The sequence below is a fragment of the Centruroides vittatus genome, unplaced genomic scaffold (genome assembly GCF_030686945.1).
Source record: "Centruroides vittatus isolate TY-2023 unplaced genomic scaffold, ASM3068694v2 contig_150, whole genome shotgun sequence".
Taxonomy (NCBI): Eukaryota; Metazoa; Arthropoda; class Arachnida; order Scorpiones; family Buthidae; genus Centruroides; species Centruroides vittatus.
This window is the reverse complement of record NW_027120928.1, coordinates 2,500,117-2,521,057: the sequence shown is the minus strand read 5'-3', so window position 1 is coordinate 2,521,057 and position 20,941 is coordinate 2,500,117. Positions and strand designations below refer to the sequence as shown.

Here is a 20,941-nt window from a genome sequence, read left to right as displayed (position 1 = left end):
TGGTGTAGGAACATATAAATTACAGGACAGCCTAAAAAATCAGGAAGAGTTGCCATGGTGTGATTAATTTAAACTAAATTATAAGAACTAGAATTTTAGTTTTGTAATTCTCATTAAAGGGATTAAGTTATTCAATATTATAGAAGATAAACTAATCATCCGGATGTAGTTAATCCGACAGCATTTTCTTCTTCTCCAACTTTCTACTATCATCATTAAATTAATTTAAGGCGCATATTTTATTAAATTTATCATTAAGGTAATGATAATTTGATATAATAAAACTTGAAATATATTAAAAAGATTCCTAAATCGTTATTTTAAGTGTCAAATATAAGATACGCTACGCTAATTAACGGATGGATGCTGTAGAGTAGTTTTGACACTAGACTGAAACGTCTTCTCCTCTAAACTATACAAAAAAGAAGTTATTTAAAAATTTATTTATAATCTAAACAAATAGCTCAAACAATATATTTCCTATTTAACACAGAATTTTATAAATAAATTATATATTAATGCATATATTAAATTGCATAGATTAATTTTTAATGCTTTTTAAGTGTTAAATTATACCAGAAAAAGTAAATGTTACTTTATATTAATCTTATTTTTATTACAAAAAACTTTAATTTGATGGTAGGTGTTTCAAATTATTTCCATTTTAAATGATTTTTCTCTCTGTTTTACATTCCTTTCTCTTCTTAATTAAATCCTTTAATTTCCATTGACTAATGTTTTTCACTTCTGTACAACTATTCGTTTTTTAATGGTATGATAATTTAAGTTAATTTTGTATTCAACAGTACTTTTACTCCATTCATTTTTTGTAAGAAGTAGGAGGAAAAAAAATTCACTGGTTGGTTTTTGTAGGTTCTTTCAACATTATATAATACTTTCACTCTACACAGGTTAATATATAAAGCTTCAGACTGATAGCATTATTCCAGCAGCTTTCTATCTTTATCGGTAACAGGTTTGAGCTGAGATATATAGACGAATGGATTCCGATCGAGAATCGATCGAAAATTTTATGACAGAAGCTTCTCTGGAGCTAGTTGCATGTATAGATACACTGACAAGAGTAAATAACTGTATCTTTTGGATCCAAGATGTATTTTTTCATTCATTTTCTCTCATTTAAAATGATCTGAATATAGAGTATAATTTTTGTAGTATTGAGTTAATTGTTTATTATAATTTTAAAGGGTTTAATTGAATCAATTTTGTATAAATTTATATAAAAATTCTCTTAAAATTAACATGAGAAGAGTATACTTAAGATGTTTTATGATCAATGATGCCACTCGTTTAATTGTTTTACAAATAAAAATAAACGGTATAATTTCTTTATATTTGAAAATAATAAAATACAGGATGGACCCCAAAAGTCAGTTAAAACCTGTGTAAATGACGATATTATTTGAATAAGACAGTAATTTAATTAAAGTTATGAAGGATATAAATAATTCTATATATCCTTTAAAACTTGAGTTCAGAATATAGAGATTTAATTATACTGTGTATAATACTGTATACAGTAATTTACCGAAAGTTTTATATAATTTTGTAAAAATGTTTACATTATTTAACAGAAAATTTATGGAATTATATTAACAGGGGGTAGGCACTATTGCTTTCGTTTCGTGTGTTCTAGGTATACTTGTTAATATGTACAGAAAATTAAATTTGTTAAAGCATTTTAAAGTTTGTGTATTGAACAAGAGAAGCATCTCAAAGTCGTTAACTGATTTTGGGCCTTCCTACATATTAATGTACTGCATCTAATTCTAACTTTAGGAGTTTGTCAGTTTTACGCTAGGTTAAATCTATAATATTTCAACGTGATCATTGCTTGACATAAATTTTAAAATCTATTTTGAATATCAATCCCTTGCAATTTCAATCAATCTGCATTTATAATTTGCCATTCGAAGCACGTTTCGTAACGCTGCCAAGTTTCTTGTGACACTTTTTTCTCAGTAGAAACTACAATTGATAAGACAAGTAACATGGTACTTGTCTTATCTATTGTGTCATTATATAAATTTTCTTTTTGCTTCCTTTTAAAGATCATTCTAAAGAATAGCTCATATTTTTAAGATAATATATTAAACGTTTCTTTAATATAAGGCGCTAAATTATCAAAGAGTATGAATTTGCGTTATAAAATACATTTTCTCTGTACATATTTATATAAATAGTTTTATATTATTCAACAAAATTAAATTAGAATATGAAATGTAATAAATTAATTACATTTATACATTTATAACTCGTTAAACGTTAAATTACTTTACATTAATGCAAGAAGATTCAAATCAATTCTGAGATGATGATTATTGTTTTCAAATCTTTTATAAAAAAAATTAATTTTTTCGTAGCTTATTATATATATTTTTTTAGTAGAATAAACCAGTATTTAAGACTCTTACAAAGATTTCAACAGTCACATTATTAAAACTAAGTTTGCCTTGAAGTTTATAGTAGAACACAATGCATCAACCATCACTAAAATGATGATGATGAGGCATTGACGTGACGTAGCAGCTCATCAGAGAATTGAGAAGCAACCAAAACAAACTTTAACACAATACTTTAAAAATTAATCGTAATTCTAATTGTAAGAATAAGCGTCAAAGTCAAAATAAACATTTCTTATACATACATTGGGCATACACGTTGGTCTTATTTAAAAATGATTACACTCTAATATACTCTGATATACTATAGGCCAAGGATTCACAAAAAGAATGATTTAGACCCCCTGGGGTTAATGGACTTCTGGAAAGTGGTCAATTGGGGATCGAAGTAAAACATCAGATGCTTGTTTTACTTTTTCTAGAAGTTTAGATTATATCCAAATAAGAATATCAATGACGTGGAAAATTCATTAAATGATTTAATAGTTTACTCAATGCATTATGCAAAATATTGGGAAGTAATATAAACATTTTAATGAGTCCATCAAAATATATTTTTTATATGGAGGTCAACGCAAGAAAAGGTTGGGAACTCCTACTATAGATCCATTTCTCTTAATTATTTTATATCTTAAAGAGCTTATTAAGAGAAATGATATGAAAAAGTACAGTCTATAATAACTTAAACTTCAACTCCCTATGTGGAAAATATTAATTTTTCTTTAAATTTAAAGTATTGAATATAATACATTTTTTTACTTTTATTCAGAATAATTATTAAGTTTAAAAATATCTAACAGATAATTGATTTGACAGATAATAAAAACTTTCTCGCATATGTAATAAAATTAAGAAAAATTAATGTTAATAATACATGACATGAGAAGCTAGATGTAATATTAATTAGTGTTATCCTTAATAATTAAAATACAACTTCACCTAAATAAGTAAATTGCAATTTACTTCATCAGTTCAAAAGATTTTTGCCCCATTATTAATGAATAACTAATTGAGAATTTAATAGGATGCAGAAAAGATTAATCGTGTGCAAACTAAACATAATTAATACCTAAAATAAATGATCAAATTTTAGATTTAATAGCTTATATTTGAGTTAAAATAAAAATTAAAAATTCTTCGAGAAAAGTGTATTGTACTACTTACCACCTTCCTCTAAGTCACTTCTATATGAAGTAATAAAGTAAATTATGCTAATTATTCCCAGATTATTTATGATTGTTTTTTAATTATATTATTATTTATAAAACGTACTCTTTTAAAATCGTCCGAGAATTATAACTCTTTATATAATGGCATATTTTCCCATAAGATTATAAGTTATCTGTTAAGAAAGTTAATTGTGATAAATGAAGTTGAGAAATAAATTACACTTAAAATTTATTAATTAAGCATTTTAATATTGTATTTTAAATTAATTTTGATATCAAGACGTAAAATTCTCAGAAATACGTTAATGATTTCTCGGCAAAAGTACAATAGAAGTGGAAATCCACTTTACGAACTTCCCACAACTATAAAATTTTATGAACATGGACAAAAATCATGAACATAGTAAACTTTGTAACATATGTAAAAGTACTCTCAAGTTCTCGTATGAAGAACGATTATACTTTTTCTGAAAAAACGTTGGAAAACTATTGTGGACTGTAGGAATATGTATAGTTCTTTTTCGTATTTTATAACACCAATGTACGAGTATTTGGCTTTATCCGACCCTTCAATGATAACTCACATCCCTCTTATATCTATATAACTAGAGATTCCTTTTCTATTATATCTAAATAAACTTCTTTTGTTTTGAGAACGGGTAAGATGTAGTTTCTTCCACTTTTACTACACATGATAAAAACAAAATTGACACAACAAAATTGAAGAAAACTATGAAAAAAACAGCAGCTTACTTTCTTTGTCAGCTGAAGATTAGCATCTAATCACACAAAATGGAGTACATAATCCCGAATAATGGAAATCGCAAATTAATTCACAAATATAAGACGTTTTATATAAGAAATTGATCTCATTTTGTATTATTAATTAATATAGTGAGTATAAGTTCTTCATTATCACATTTACAAATTCAATATTCTAGGAATTCCGAATCAAATTTTGGCAACAAAGTACAGTAACTCTACCCACACCGATGGATAGAACGAGTTTACTTTCATCATTTCTTATCATAATTTTATATCATTATTGTGTAAATTTAATATTATTAAACGTCAGTAAATACAGGACAAATTTCTCTTTGTTTACAGGATACTCTTCGTGATAACTGTGACTCATCGAGTGACTGTATAAGAAATTGTTGCGTATCCCCGATCATTGCACCTTTGTACTTTGTTATCTTCGTTCTGATGGCTCAATTTGTTTTGGTAAACGTCGTAGTGGCCGTTTTAATGAAACATCTGGAAGAATCACACAAACAGATGGACGATGATCTAGAAATGGATGTAGAAATTGAAAGAGAATTGGCAGCTGAAGCCGAAGAGAGAGAAGCGAGACATAGAAAAGTAGAAATGCTTTTTTTATTTTTTATTTTAAGATATTTAATAATGTTAAATGATAAAAAAATTTAAAATTTTATATATTTTCCCTGAAATGTAGGCAGCTAGAGTGAGACAAAAAGAGAGAGGAATCGCACATCGCACATTAGTGAAAATGTCTTCTCTACCAGCCAATTTTACATTTACTTTTCAAGAAGACACGGCAGAACCGTCTTCGTTACCAGGTAATGCTAATTTTCTTTGAATTTCTACAAAATTAACTAATTTATTTACATACGAATTTAATAACGTATTAACTAATTATTGTATGTAATTAATTAAATGATATTCGCGAGCATTCTCCAAATTCTAGACTTATTCTCATTATAAGCTGGAAAGTATCTTAAGAAAACAGAAATGATAATGTTTAGTATTTATCACGGAATAAAGAGAGATAATTTTACGAATTTCTCTTTATTTTATAGCAGTTTCTATATAACTTCTCATTCTACAATAAGGGAATTTCCCCTTCATCTTTAATGCTGTATTATTGTTATAGAATATAGGAGAAATTCGTATTTTTATAAATTTCTTTACATTTTGAAATATAAATATAAAATATACAATTTTATTTTTATAAAAATATTTTTAATGATAAATTTTATACATTTTATAATAAAAAAAACATTAAATTCATTGTGGATATTTTCGAAATTAAAAGAAAATTTTACATTTTTACGCATAATTTCAATTCAGCCAAATTACTTATTTTATTTCTTATTCCCTTTTCACGTTCTTCAGTTTGTTTATCCGCTTTTTACAGTAAAATTTATAACAATTGTCCGACTAAACCGGAATATATTTTATCTGTCTGATTTCTAGCTTTTTCTTTGAATAGACATGCAGCATACAGACTAAATTTTATATAAATCGCTTGTCTAGTCTACTGAAAGTAAACTAAGTTTTCACAGTAAATTAACTTTCAATTAAGTTCCATATGTATTGTAAACAAATAAATTGTTTATACTGTAATTTTAAAAGCTTCTTCATTACTATTTATAGTTTCGGTTCTATATTTTAATTATTCTTCAAGTACTGTATAAACAATTTTTCTCGATACAATATTAAATTTAGAAATTTTTTTAAAAATTATCGTGTAAAAATTTAAATTACATAAAAATATTTATTAATATACATAAAACAGTTTTCATTTCTTATATTCTAATACTTTAGATCCAGACTTATACAAGATCAACTGTTAACTGATTACCCTTTATTAATTATTGTGAATAAAAGTTCACATTATGCAACCTTGTATTTCAACTTGGCAATTTTTAGTATTATATTCTAAGTGTTGTCTAGTTTCTTTCATAGAATTTTAGTTTAGAATCTTCCTATTATTAAAACGGTCAAGTAACTTGAAATATTTTAAAGTAAATTTATAGATTTTTTAAAAAATATATTTGACGTGGATGTTTGATGAATTCAATGTTATAATTACATAATTAATTATATAATTAGAAAAAAAATTCTCTTTCAATTGATTATTTGGTGTTTCTACACCTCTGCAGTCATTGTGTGACAATTTTTGCATTTTTGTCTTAGATTTTGTTTTCTAACGCCTCTAGTTTGTGATTTTCTGAAGAAGGTGTTAGAATTTGTGAATGTTTTATTCTCTGCTCAATTTTCGCCACTTACTGTTGTTTGAAATATAAGAAACGAATGAAATATCTATCACCTAAAGGCACTGGTTGCTGAACTTACCAGTAGCTTACGTGGGCGTGATTATCCTTCATCGCCATATTGGATTCTGACGCTTTTTTGTTAGCTTAACAGCAATTATGCAAAAGCAGGAATGTGAAGCTAGATATATGTGGTTTACACAAATAATGATTAAATCTAACAATTTAAAATAAAAATGTACTTATCCCCCGTTAAAATTTCCGAAATTTTCTAGCAGATTACCTCAAAAACAACACACGAATGAAAGAAAGAAACTCTACTTCTAATGGCGACCACCGCGTGAATATGGACTTATAATGACATTTGCTACCTGAACATAACAATCACACATTCATAATTTCATGTTTCGAGATACCTAAGTGAGCGGAATTACACTCTGACGACATTGCCCAACATTCTCTTATATTATTATTATGTTGGGTTTAGTGAGTTATACTCGATTGACACCGGTGACTGTGTGCTATGCCGGACCAGAGTCAAGGCATAGCAACCAAAACAAGACAAAAATTAAATAAGTGTGTGTCTGTATTCAGGAATTTCCTAACAATATGGCATGTATTCGATATAGTTTCCTTCTCTAGTGTGATGTATGTATTTCTATTCAATTGTAATGTTCTCAGGCTTTTGTGTAGTGTGGTATGACACCCGTAGAGGAGAGAACGACAGGTACAATAAGCATCCTATCCATCCTCTCTTCAGATGCCTTATTTCCTAGGCGTGTTTTGTGTACTAGCTGATTTTTTCAGTGCATGTGTTTTGTACATTGTGAGTGTTTGTAACAGATATGTCTATAATGTATGAGTTTATTGTGTTTGTCAATGAGTGTGATGTCTGGTCTGTTGTGGTAAATTGTTTTATCTGTGATTATGTCTCTGTCATAGTACATTTTGTGCGTGTTGTTTTCCAATACTGTTCGTGGAATGTATTTGTATTATTCTTGTCCTAAACAATAATTGTATTACCAGTCGTACCGAATAGTAGTACTTAACATCGGGACTCTGTTCGACGTGATTGTTACGGAATAGATATGTCAAACACAAAATTTTAAGGTATATGGTTTATTGATATTGATGTATTGACTTGAGATCCGTTTAAAATTTCCAACAGAAGTACGTTAATCTTGTACTGTCGGAGAGTTCTTCCTACATCTAATTGTCGTAGAATGCGTTTGTAGTGTTCATGTCACGCACAGTTATGGTATTGTATCGGAGAAACTTAAGAGGAAAATGCAAGGCTGTATCACTATATATGTATATAATTGAACCTTTAATTTATATAGTCTATAGAGTGCACAGGTATGTTTTAAAAAATAAAAATTTTTTAGATACAATCTTAAAGATTTTTTTTGTATGTATACTCCTTTACTATTTTAGTTGGCTGATGAGGGGCATAATGGGTCAGAAACGTGTGTAATTATGCACGTACCAACTGAATAAAAAATGAAAAAAATCGTCAAGTGTCTTAATTTGTAACACTCAATTGTGGTTGAAGCAAGAATGTATTTGTATTACGGTTCGTAGATGTCTAATAATTTGTGTTTCTTTGCAAACTCTTGGTGTATTATATTTGTTACTTGATTATGTCTATGTAAATAATGTGTCTGTTCCAAGAGCTTGCAACCAGAATGATGTGTTGTATAGTTTCTGGCATGATGTGACATTTTCTGCATATGTCAGTTGTGAGTGTTGTATCTCTGAGTTTGTGTTTTCTGTAGTTTTTAGTATTTATGACTTGATCCTGTATGGCAATCATGAATTCTTCCGTTTCCCCAAAGAAGCATCTCCGAGCTAACCAGCTATTTGACGCAGTTTTGTCAATAAAATCCTGGAACATGTCATAGGGATGCCTACCGTGGAGTGCCATTTGAATCCGCGATTACTTAATGGTGTCTATGCTTTTTATATGTCGTATTGTGTCCATATGTTGTGAGTGTAAATTTAATGGCGTGTTATTTGAGTCTGATAGAGTTACTGCTTTATGTAACTGTGATGGTTCTTGATTTTTGTATAAAAACTCTCGCAGTGTCCGTATTTGTTTGTAGTAAAGATTAACTATGTCGATCAGGCCACGTCCGCCATCTTTACGTGGAAGGGTTAATCTTTCTGTAGCGGATTTAAGATGATGATGTTTGTGCTTAATAAGTGTTGTTCTTGTTTTCCGTTGGAGTTGCTCGAGATCTGTGTGAGTCCAATGTATAACTTCAAAAGAATATGTGAGTACTGGTGTTTATTGCTTTAACTGTATTCCGAGAATAGCGTTTAATCTAGTTTGCTATTCTTTAATTAATCTTTGCTTTATTTGTATATGTTCTGTTAGTTTGGCTTGTTGGAATCCTAAATACTTGTAGAACTTGCCCTCTTCCATGGATTCGATAACGTCTCCATTTCCAAGTGCAAAAACTTCTTTCTTCAGGATTGCTTTTTCTATGTGAAGTGTACCATTTGTCTAGGCCAAACTCCATTTGTATGTCCTTGGTATATGAATGTGGGATTTGTAGAAGTTGATGAAGTTTTTTTGAGTGGATGCATAAAGTTTTATGTTATCTATGTACATTAGATGTGACAGTGTAAACTGTGTTGCTTTTTCATGTCTGATATTGTAACCATATTGCGTGATGTTTAACATATAAATAATGAATATTTGGTTTGTTTGTATGGAATTGTTATGAGTCCTGAGATGTAGTGCTGTTCTCCAGTGCTGCATATGTTTTGGAAGAATGCAATGAGTGATGGATGTATTCTGTACATGTGTAGAATATGTAGCAGCCAACTGTGTGGAACACTTGAATGCTTTTCTGTAGTCTATATACGTTTCTGTGTTGTTTGCGTGCTTGCCGTAGAATGACTGAATCTATGACTAACTGTTCTTTTCATCCCCTGTGATTTCTACGGCATGGCAACCTTTTTGTTGTTCCGTAAGAATGTTGTGTTCTTCAACGTGTTTGTATATTTTGTTTGCGATACAGGCTGTCAATAATTTGTAGGTGTTGGAAGGCATGTAATTGGTCTGTATTGTGTGGGGTCTGTGGTATTATTTTTAGGTTTCATATAAGTGATGCCCTGATGTAGGGTATGGAATCGCCAAGGCGCGCGATTTCCACCCTGTTTTACTATAACGAACTTTCTTGACGGAAAAACCGTTAGAAACGGCCGTTAGAAAGAGCCGTTAGAAGATCCGTTGTGTTTCAAATCGACGACAGACGGACGATTGGCTGGCGGAAAGTGACCGTTGGCCGGACGTTGTGGAAACATTCGAATTTAATTGGAGTAGGGTTCGAACGCCGTCGACTATTTAAGATCGGATCGGATCGGAGGAGGATCGTGGGTATCGAGTTCTAACTATCTCTCTCGTTGGACGTTACGGAAATCTGGGGGGAAGTGAACTCCAGTGGTTGAGTACGAACTTGTTCCTGACTCGGCGGTGTTGGTAATTATAAGTCTGCTTGTGAGATCGTAAGGAGTTTTTCGACGAACTTGTACGGGTATAGTCGGTTGTTGTTTGGACTAGTGTTTGTGCATAATTAATTGTAACGCTACTTTGTATCATTTTGTACATTTGTATTATAAATATAAACTTTGTGTTTCGTTAAACCGACTGAGTGGTTATATTTTGAACATTACTCCTGAGTAAGAAATTTTGACATGTCTTGTGAATTGATGATGATGTCTGTTAGATGTTTAGCTAGTTCCTGGTGCAGTGATGTAACCTTTTTTGCCAGAAATTGTAAATGTTGTCTATACCAGGTGTCTTCCAGTTGTGTGTTCTGTTAACAGCGTAGTGGATGTCATGTACGTTTATTTCATTACAGGGCATAGTTGGTATGTTATGCAAGTTTTTGTTCTCCTCCTCGATCCAGCCAGCATCAGCATTGTGTGTAACAGTATTGTACCAAAGAGAAGACCAATAAGTTGTGAATTTTTGTTCTGTTGGTGCTGTGTATCACTGTTCGTGTTGGTACTAATTTGTCTGTAAAAGAGTTTTTCATTGTTTGTAAATAATTTATTTGGTTGTTTTCGTAGCGTACATGTTTTGTATCGTTTGAGTCTACGTGCTTTGGCTGCGAGTTTTTGTTTTAGTGTGTCGATGTATTCTGTAATGTGTGTGTTGTGGTGTTCGTGTTTTGTGTGTTTTGAATTTTCTTGAAAATGTTTTTGAGTTGTTTCTTTAATTTGGGTGTTATGTTGTTTTTAGTGTATTGTGTCAGCTTGCTTAATTGCTGTCTAATGCCATTTATTTGTGTTCCTTTTCTTCTCTGCCAGGCAGGCTTGTGATAGAACTGTGTTTTGTGTGTATCTGTCTGCGATTGTATTTTCAGTCCATGGTGTGTCACTACTGTGACTGCCCCAGCATAAACTAATGTATGAATGTCTGAGAGTGTAGAAATTGAATGAAAGTAGTGTGGTAGTAGGTGAGTGTTTACGTAATTTAGTGTTTTTCGTACGACCTTTGACGTGTTGAGTTTCGGTATTCGTGGTCTTTGTGTGGGATCTGTACCTGTATATTTAGTGAGTGTTTCTTGATATATAAGTGAGAGCGTGTTAACTAAATCTATGTCTGTTATCAGTGGTGGATGAGGAAGTGTGTGTAGTATCAGTAGTGATAGTTGTTGTGTGTGTGTGCGCTATAATCAGTGCTTGTTGCTGGATTATCCTGACAAGTTATTTGATCTTCATTAATATTATTATTATTGTATAACAATATTTTTTATAAAAATATAAATAATTTCAAAACTACATAAAATTATTTGGTTTCTTTTCATTTCTCGACTGTTATATAACAGTAGGAAAGTATGGTAATCGATCAAATAATGACTCTTCGAGAATTTTACGTTTTCGGATTCAGTGGACCTTAAAACGTTTAGAAATACAAATTCGAGGTTTTTTGCTGTATGCATGGATGTTAATGAGTGTGGGAGCCACGATTTTGTTCACCGAATTCGAACTTTAATAACTCTTGTTTTTTTTTTGTCGAAAATTTCAGAAATTTTGCAGGGTGGTTTGTGTTAGGGCGAAATGTTTCTAGAAATTTTCAGGCAAATCGGACAATTGGCTCGGAAGATATTAAGAGAATGATGATCATATCTCCTGAACCAATCTGAAGACAAAGATAATGGCAGCAATTGTTAGGTATGAAAACAAATAAAGTATTCCGGGAAAAATCTAGACTTCCGTTGTCAGACTTCACTTTTTGTTAGTTAAAAGTTACCTTTAGCACTTATTATATGTTTTATAAAATAAATAAATTCCTGACTAAAGATGTAACATGTTAAATAATGATTAAAACCCAAAAATTATATATTTCACTTTCAAAATTAAAAATAATAGATATATATTCTGAAAATTTCACTGTACTTAAATTCTCTTTATATTTGAAGTATACAGAAAATCAGAAAAATGATTAGATTTATGGTGTAATATTATCAGAAATTGTCATAAATCACACAGGGAAAACGTTTAGAGAATTTGGATACAGTGAATAATCAGGAGACAAATTTATTATTCGAATAGATTTGCTCGGATTATTTACATGTCAACACAACTCCTTAGAACCCGGATGCATTCTCACACTAACTTAAATTAATTCCAAGAAAATCGGAGATTTGTAGTTGGTATGGGGGAGCCAGATGTCAAATTCAACTTACAACTTACATGTTAAAATATTTAAATAAGAAAACTTTAATAATCCCAAGTGATGTATTTATGTTCCGTAGAAATTCCTCCTGGTCGTTGGAGATATCTTTTGCCTTAAATAAACAAAGATAGTAAAATTCGTAAAGGATCAATTCTACTATTTCATAACATTTTCAGCTGTATCTTGAGGCTATCTCATAAAATTTTCACAATGTATTAGTTTTTAAATCGCGAATTTTAAAATCATTTAATGATCTGTTGTTGTTTTCCAGCTGTTGTACATAATAGAGGGAAAGTATGGAGACCAGTCAAAAAAATGACCCCTCCCCAAGATCTTTACGGTTTCAGCAAGAAATAGAAAAAAAGATAAATTTTTATTTTTATTTTTTAATGTTAATTTCTATGACAAATATTGCTTCTGGACTTAGATTTCTTAAGTAATTACAAAAAACCAAATTAATCTGATGCTTATAATATTAATATAAACTATATTATTTAAATGATATTAACAATATCAATTTAACCATTAATTCTTAATGTAATATCTGTTATGTTCTGTAGAATTATAGAGAAAATTCTTTAAAATATTTTAGAAAAGATACTGTAAATCTTGAAATCCATTATATTCGTTTGCATTCGTGTTATATATAAAATATATTATATTTAGTATTGATTGTATATGACTTCAGCATTGGGAATTCAGCTTGGAACTTCATAAACTGGGGTGTTTAATGGATGTTTTGGACTGCATGTCTCAGTTGTATAGTCTAAAGATTTGTGAATTCGACCAATCTGTAGTATTTGAATATTATATATTAAACTCTTACAGATTGGTCGAATTCACAAATCTTTAGACTTAACTAACAACTGAGACATGCAGTCCAAAACATCCATTAAACACCCCAGTTTATGAAGTTCCAAGCTGAATTCCCAATGCTGAAGTCATATACAATCAATACTAAATATAATATATTTCATATATTCGTTTGCATTCGTGTTATATAAGAGTTTAATATATAATATTCAAATACTACATACTATTAATTACTACGAGAAGAAACTCAGTAAAACTTTTAACAATTATTATATTTTATGCGTGTAAATATATCTGCCTTAGCAAAAAATTAATAGTTACATTTTGCGTATATAAATTACATTTTAATAATTTATAATGTATAATTTTATTCATTTGTAGGCCATTTTTATGAGCCTATAAAACATAAAAATCATTTTTTTCTGAAGTGTGTGACATTATGAAATGCATAAAGTAATTCATTTTTTTACATTTTAAAAATATTTTATATTTAATAATTATTTATTTGAAATTCAAATGATATTTTAATTAATTTTTTCAAAAATTTCAAAGAATAAAATTTGTTTATGACACTCAATTATGGCTTTTAGCATAGAAGCTTCACTGCACATCTGACGAGCTATGCAGTGAAGCTTCTATAAAATTAAATTTAATTATTGTTCTTTTCAAAAAATCATTAATTTATTCGAATGATCTTCATACAAATCATTATTTTAAATTCCACGTTCATACCTCAAAGTTATTATTTCTAAATAAATTATTAATGAAAGATATTTGTTTCAAATACAGTAAATGAACTAGACGATATAATGTTTCTTAATTAAGGGTAAGCAGTAGTAAATATTTTATATTATTATTCATTTAACATTTTCAACTATTCAATTAATTCAGAAAAATGATATCGTATAAAGTTTAGTTTACAAACTTTATTTTAAATCTGTAAATTAGTTGAATGGCATCTGGATAAAGATTATTAGTATTAATTGCATAATATTCTTTTGTTTCTAGAATTTAATTTGAAATAAATAGAAATTTAAAAAATATAAATTATAATTTTATATAAATGTATCCAAATTCCTTCCTGTCACACAAGACTAATAAGTTATTAAGTTTATTGCATGTGCCAAAAAAACATATACACATTTTATCAGCTCATAATGCCATAACGCCTTATATTTTTCTGATAATTTAATTTTTGTTCTAAGGCCAATATTTATCACATTGATTATTAATAATTTGTTTATTTTCTTATTTTTAAAGTACGTAAACGTGCTACAAAAGTTTGTGTGGGAGAGACAACATTTATTTAGTTAATAAGAATTGATAGAAATTTTATATTTAATTATTTTAAGCGTAAACAACATCGAATTTCATTAAATTAAATTGAATACATTGAATAAATTTATGTAAAATAATATTTATATTTTTGAATTTAAATTCTTCGAGCAAACGATTTAAAGAAAACAATAACTTAAGAGTGAATATAGATGAATGTAGAATAATTTCCCATCTTTGACAGAGAATCATTTGTCAAATATGGAAGATAAAAAGTCTATAAAGTTTTAATGATAACTAGTTGACAACAAGATTATCTTAACGGCTATTAGTTGAGGAAGTAAACAGAGTTAGACAACCATTCTTCCCAAAAGAAAACAAAGATAAGCCTTTGTTTCCTTATAAACGATTAATGTAAGAGGTAAAACTTTCGGTCAACTATAGTCGTTCGGTAAAATTGTGTTTGCAGCTAATCTTCTATAAAATCTTACAGCTTTTGTCTGTCTTCTAATCCGACTTAACTGCAAATTTGTAAGGACAAATTCGAAAATTATTTTCTTTTATATTTAAATTCTCTCTTTTGGTTAACTTGGACAGCAGTTATCACAAAAGATAATTGTTTAATGCACAAAATTTTACATTTGACTTTTTGGCCAGCTTATACAAAGTAATTGAATAATACTAACTTATTTAATTTAATGAGTTTCTGTTGTATAAATCCAAAGAAAATATTCACCAAAAGACAGCGAATCCAAATAATCTGTTCACATTATTTGATTAAAATTAACTGCTCCCAAGATAGAGCTTAAAATCTCATTAGATAACGGGATAAGTATATATTGTTAGCTTAAGTGATTGGAGAATTCGGCATGTAACCTAAGGAGATGGGTTCGATTCCCATACGACGTCAAAAACATTTATTTCTGTGTCATTTATATAGATGAGATTTATACTTGTAAGAAACAAAGATAATATTTATTTTTCTGATGAAGTTTTTACAATGTAAAAAATCGACAAATTTATTGTGACATCATCACAATGCCGAGCTGAAATTTTTTAAAGCATACTTTAATTTAAACTAAGCTTTTCATATCCGGTCTCTCCTTTATTTCTGTTTTTCCTTTGCACATCATACTTCTCCCGATAGCAATCGAGTCATGCCGGTCATCTGACTCCGTTTTCGAGAAAATTTTTAATTGAACTTTAATTAATCGAATTAACTATACACAAACTTCCGGACAAGACCAGAAATCACGTTAAAGTCACGTAATTTCTGGTCTTGCCCGCAAGTTCATATATAATTAATTGAACTTCCGGTATCTTAGTTTTCCATATGTGGTTTCGATTTTCATCTAACTCAATTCTCGAAATTAAAAAAGAGCAGACATCAGACCGACAGACAGACGGACGACAATAGAAATGCAGAGATCTGCAATTTTCAAATTAATAGCTCAATTACTTTGACTATTAAACATAATGTAACAATACTATTTAAATAGAAATATAATAGTTCTTTTTTACAAATAAAACTGCACTTAAGGCTGTATTTTAAATTTTAAATATTTTGAAAGTCAAAATGTATTTATTAAAAAATTCAGTCGCTTCAATTTTTACTTTCGTTATATATATATATATATATATATATTTGATAGGATTTTTACATCTTGAACCAAAATTGAAAGTTTTTGACACAGCCTATTCTTTCCGATTGAATTGCTTTTTTGTGAAGTCTATTCTATATATAATTTTTTTTTCCTCCTATTCTTAAAGTTGTCACCAGGGACAAGCACACATTTGATAGAAGTTTTCAGATAAGCTGACCCTATCTTTACCGCAACAACATATTAAAAAAAGTATGATATATCGAGGTTTATACCCTCTACAAATATTTATTGAATTTTATGTAAAATAAATTAACTTTTAAACAATTTCAACCCTATTTAATTAATACTGTTAAATTTGTAGACAAGTGAGAGTCAAGTTTTAAAAAATTATAAATTGGAGTTGTTTATTACTTATTACTAGTTGGAGCTGTAATTTTGAAATTGCAGACCGACACATTGTCGTACGTCTGTCTGTCCATCTATTCTTCGTTAATCTCGAAGTTTAGGGGTCAGTTATATAAAAACTTCCTGTCTGGACTAAAAGTCACGTAGTTTTTTTAAATAAAAAGATTTGCAAGTTTGCACACTTTGGACATTTTGCTGGAAAACACTACACTCACTGTGTTTGATTAAACTTGGGGTCTTCTGTAAACTGGAAACATTGATCCAATACTGTTCTACTTCTTGAAATATCCGCACAAACTTTGCTACGTCAGAAACATTGCTCCAATAAGTTCCTGAACTTAAACATTTTGAAATTTAATCCACCATTGTTGGTTTAAACTTCTATGTTCATTGTAAAAAATAAAAATGGCAATTGTGCAATTTGCTTATTTAAACGTTTAAATAAATAAATATCGAACGTATCTTGGATATTTGCGTGTTTAAATATTTACTATAATCGTCTACCATTATTCTGTAATGTATTAAAAAATATACTGTGGTTAGACAAGAGTTTTATTGGTCATTCTGTATAAAAACTTTGTAAATTTTGTGACGCCTTGGACTTTAAATATTTTCTTATATTGTTAAATATTCTTTCTAGAGATTCGAGTGATGTCTCTTATTAAAATATCTATTGACAAAAAATTCGATGACGATCCAATTAGATTTAGCAAAATATTTTATATTATGGAATGATATCAAATTTAATTCTTAGCAATTTCAGGAGTTATTTTTTCCTCTTTTAAGTGTTGAACAAGAATATGTTCAGTGTATTTTGTTTATCTTCCATTATGTTTAAAACTGTTCCGTCCATTCTTCTCTATCTTGTTAGAAACAAATCTTGTTTTTCTTACGTGAATACACCCGAAGAATATTTTTTAATTTTACCCAAATTATTAAATATCATTAATAAAGTAAAGCAATAATTTTCTTCCTAGTTAAAATACTTTTTTAGATCTTACCTTTTGTAAAGAATGTTCTGTTTCGGCATATTCATTAATTCGATTTAAATCTGATCACACAGTTGTGTAGTCTTCACACCATCTGTTAGAAATAAATGTTGTGTAAGTTATTACTCCTTATTCTCGGCTAAATTAGAAAGCTGTTTCCTCTTTTTTCATGTGCTTTTGATTGGCCATTTTTACACAATAAAAAATCCAGTTGAGACTTTCTCGGCAAAAATACTTATTTTTAATTAATACTAAAACACAGTTAGTTCGAAGCTAAAATTGTGTGGCTCTATTTGTTACGAGATGTTATTTAAAAAATAACTTTGCTTTTTTCATAATAATTAATAATATAAAATATGACTTAATTTTGAGAGTAGAGACGGATTTTTGAAAATGTTTTAAAATGCCAATAACGAGTAAAACTTTCATTAAATCCGACCACACTCGAAGTATAACCCATGGCCTCCTCTCTATCTCTCCACACCCTCGATCTTTAACCATCAAAATTTAATAGTATCAATGTCCCTTATATATCAATACAAGTTATAGTATCAGATTTCGTTTCTTAATCTTCATTCCATCTTGAGATATTAAACAAAATAGACGTCACACACACACACACACACACCCTCCAGAGGGTCCACCAGTGGCCGAGTGGATAAAACCAATGAACATTGGTACTTGGTTGTGGGTTCGCTCTTGTACAACGAGCTGGCCACGTAGATTTTTTCGAGTGTTCGTCACGAGATGACTTAAAACTTATTAATTTTTATCCTAATTTGTGGGCATATCATAGATAAATCAGATATCATCTTTTACAAGGTGATTTAACCAAATTTATCTTCGTTTAATCTGTTGCAATGTATGCACTAACTCTTTTATGCTGTCCATTAATAATAATTCTACCGAATATGTACGATTTCGGTGTACTTTTCGATTTAAAACTTATTTTGAAGCAGCGTATTCACAATTATTAAAGATCTTGCTATTTGAAGAGAAATGTTATGGGTACATTATCATTTATTCTTAGTAGAAATATTTTTAGAGCACTATTTTCTGAAAATTTTCAGAGTATCCGTGGATTATTACTTACCAGTGTATAGTACGTAATAAAAGTCGTGTAAACCACTTTAAGGAAGACATGAAGTACTTAAAGAATTACATAAACTTTATATAATTTATGAATTAAAAAATAACCTCCCTTCACTGATAGCGAGAGAGAGAGAGAGAGATGAGATTTCCGGACTTTTATTGTCGTATTACTTGTTTTTATCGTGATTTAAGTATTTTAATGGTTTTTACCTCCTTACAACATGTTAATTCGCATCCCACTCTACAACCGGAAATGATTCCTATACTGTTTCTTCCGCTTAAATTCTACCAAACGGTCTTATTGAAATTCCAATACTTTTAAAGATTATTATATGAAAAATTTGTACGGTAGAGGAGGCCTTTGTCTTGTTTGTTGTATAGCCTATATATATATATTATTCTTGAGTATGTGGAGAGTAATTATGTTCTGTTTACGAAATTAAATAAATGAAATGTATATATGTACCTAATACAAAATAAAATTTTTATTTATGTAGATGAGTGTGGAGTATCTGTGGCAGCAGTGACCATCGAAATATCGGAAGCTCCCTTTGACGATGGTATTCAGACAGAAGTTAGCGCAGAATCTCCATTAGTCGATACAACTGTAAATATAAAACGATTATCTCCTGAAGACCATCAAAAACAAATCACTACTTTGGATCATAGTCTAATTTCCATACCAATAGAAGAGAGTCCCGATAAGTTGGATAGTCATCAAAAGCCACAACGACCACGTGATATTCCTCACTTTTTTGTTCCCGAAGCAAATTTATCATTAACACCAGAAGCTACCCTAACCAGTGTTTCGACTGGTTCTCCGACACCTCAGGAAGTACATTCGACATTCGATGACGACGATTCAGGAACATCAACTCAGTGTCTTTTACAGACTTATCCAGAATTAGGTAATGGACAAAGCCCAGATTCTGGTTCGTGGAATGTCTCTAGTCATTCGGAAATGGCATCAGAATCGTGGCCAAGGACTACAGATACAGAAACCTACGAAGAAGACGAAGAAATTGAAGATCCTTTTTCTAATATACACTTCGCTTTTGATGAAACTAGAGGAGAAGATGTAGTAGAAACACGACAGCAGATCCATTCAGTTCTTCAATCTGAAAGAACGCCTACACAAGAAAATCAGGGCAATTGGACAATCAGTGATTCCGACACATCACCAGACTGCTAGCATAAAATAATTGACAATATTTGTTGTATATAGTGTAACTAATAAGAAATAGTACGAGCACTTTTCTTTTCTTTAAACAACAACAAAAAAATATATATATGAACGATGAGTTGTGGTTGTGGTTTTCTTAAATTCACAAAAAAATCTTTAGTTTCGTGTTTACCCAAGTCTCTACAATGAGACAATTTTTTATAACCTATAAAAGAGCATTTTTTCTGGAAAAGAATGCTTGAAATAAATAGTAGGAAATCAAAAACAAAAAAAAACCAAAACGAAAATCATATGATATCCTAGAGCCGATATCACAAATTAAAAAAACAATCATTCATGTTAATATCATAGAGAAATAATTCGTATTATGTAAATGATGTACGTGTTACATGTGTACACAATCTTCAAACAAATCGGTCTAGTTCATAATGTTTCTCAAATGTAAGAAAACTGAAGGATGAAGATTGGCTTCTTATATTATTATTTTTTGTTCTCTTCTTTGCTATACGCACCATCCTGAATTTCCTATGCACCGAAAAATGCATCAGATATTGTTTGCACTGTTCGACAACAAGAAAAAATAATTTCATTTTTTTATTGAACTAGTGACGTTATCAAGTTTTCTAAAATTATGGTTATTAGTGTATTAAAATAAATATGTTGTGCAACATAAGAAAATGAATAGTATAGGTAGATGCAAGACTAAAAAAATTAAGATAAAGTATTGTAAAATATAATGAAACAAGTGTTAAACACTACACTATGCAGTTTGTTGCTACACATATATATATATATATATATATATAAATATATTAAAATAAAAGATAAAATAATATTATTTTTGCTCGCGATAAATATTAAATTGATTCTAATTTGAGTTATTAAAATATCAAATTTACTATACCTTACATTAATGATAAAAGGTTTATGGTAAATTTAAACATAAAAAAATACTTATTTTTATGGAATTTCGGATAATGGTTGGTGCAACTCTGTGCGAACAATCAATTATTATATATATATTATATATATAGTAATAATAATAATATATATATATATATATAAAATCTACATATTATATTAATATAGATTTTTCAATCTATAAAAAGAAAATACTGCCGATTCTTTTAGTCTTTATATATCTTTATATATATATATATATATATATATATATATGTATAAAATATATAAAAAAATAATTCATCCCTTTAGATGCAATACATTTGAATCATCATCACACGTTTCTTTATAAAATTTATTATTTAAAAAATATCTTTTT

The 20,941-nt window shown here is 29.2% G+C and overlaps 1 protein-coding gene across 3 annotated transcripts in view; it reads left to right on the top strand.

Annotated features, from left to right (window-relative positions):
- LOC136968633 (voltage-dependent T-type calcium channel subunit alpha-1H-like) overlaps positions 1-20,460 on the top strand; it is a 104,208-nt gene extending 83,748 nt beyond the window's left edge. For all 3 annotated transcript variants that reach the window (XM_067262635.1, XM_067262634.1, XM_067262636.1), the window contains exons 29-31: positions 4,700-4,954; positions 5,049-5,172; positions 18,977-20,460. In XM_067262635.1, the coding sequence (XP_067118736.1) occupies positions 4,700-4,954; positions 5,049-5,172; positions 18,977-19,671 (1,074 nt within the window). In that variant the 3' untranslated portion in view covers positions 19,672-20,460. The remainder of the gene's footprint in view (positions 1-4,699; positions 4,955-5,048; positions 5,173-18,976) is intronic.
- Positions 20,461-20,941: the final 481 nt, after the last annotated feature.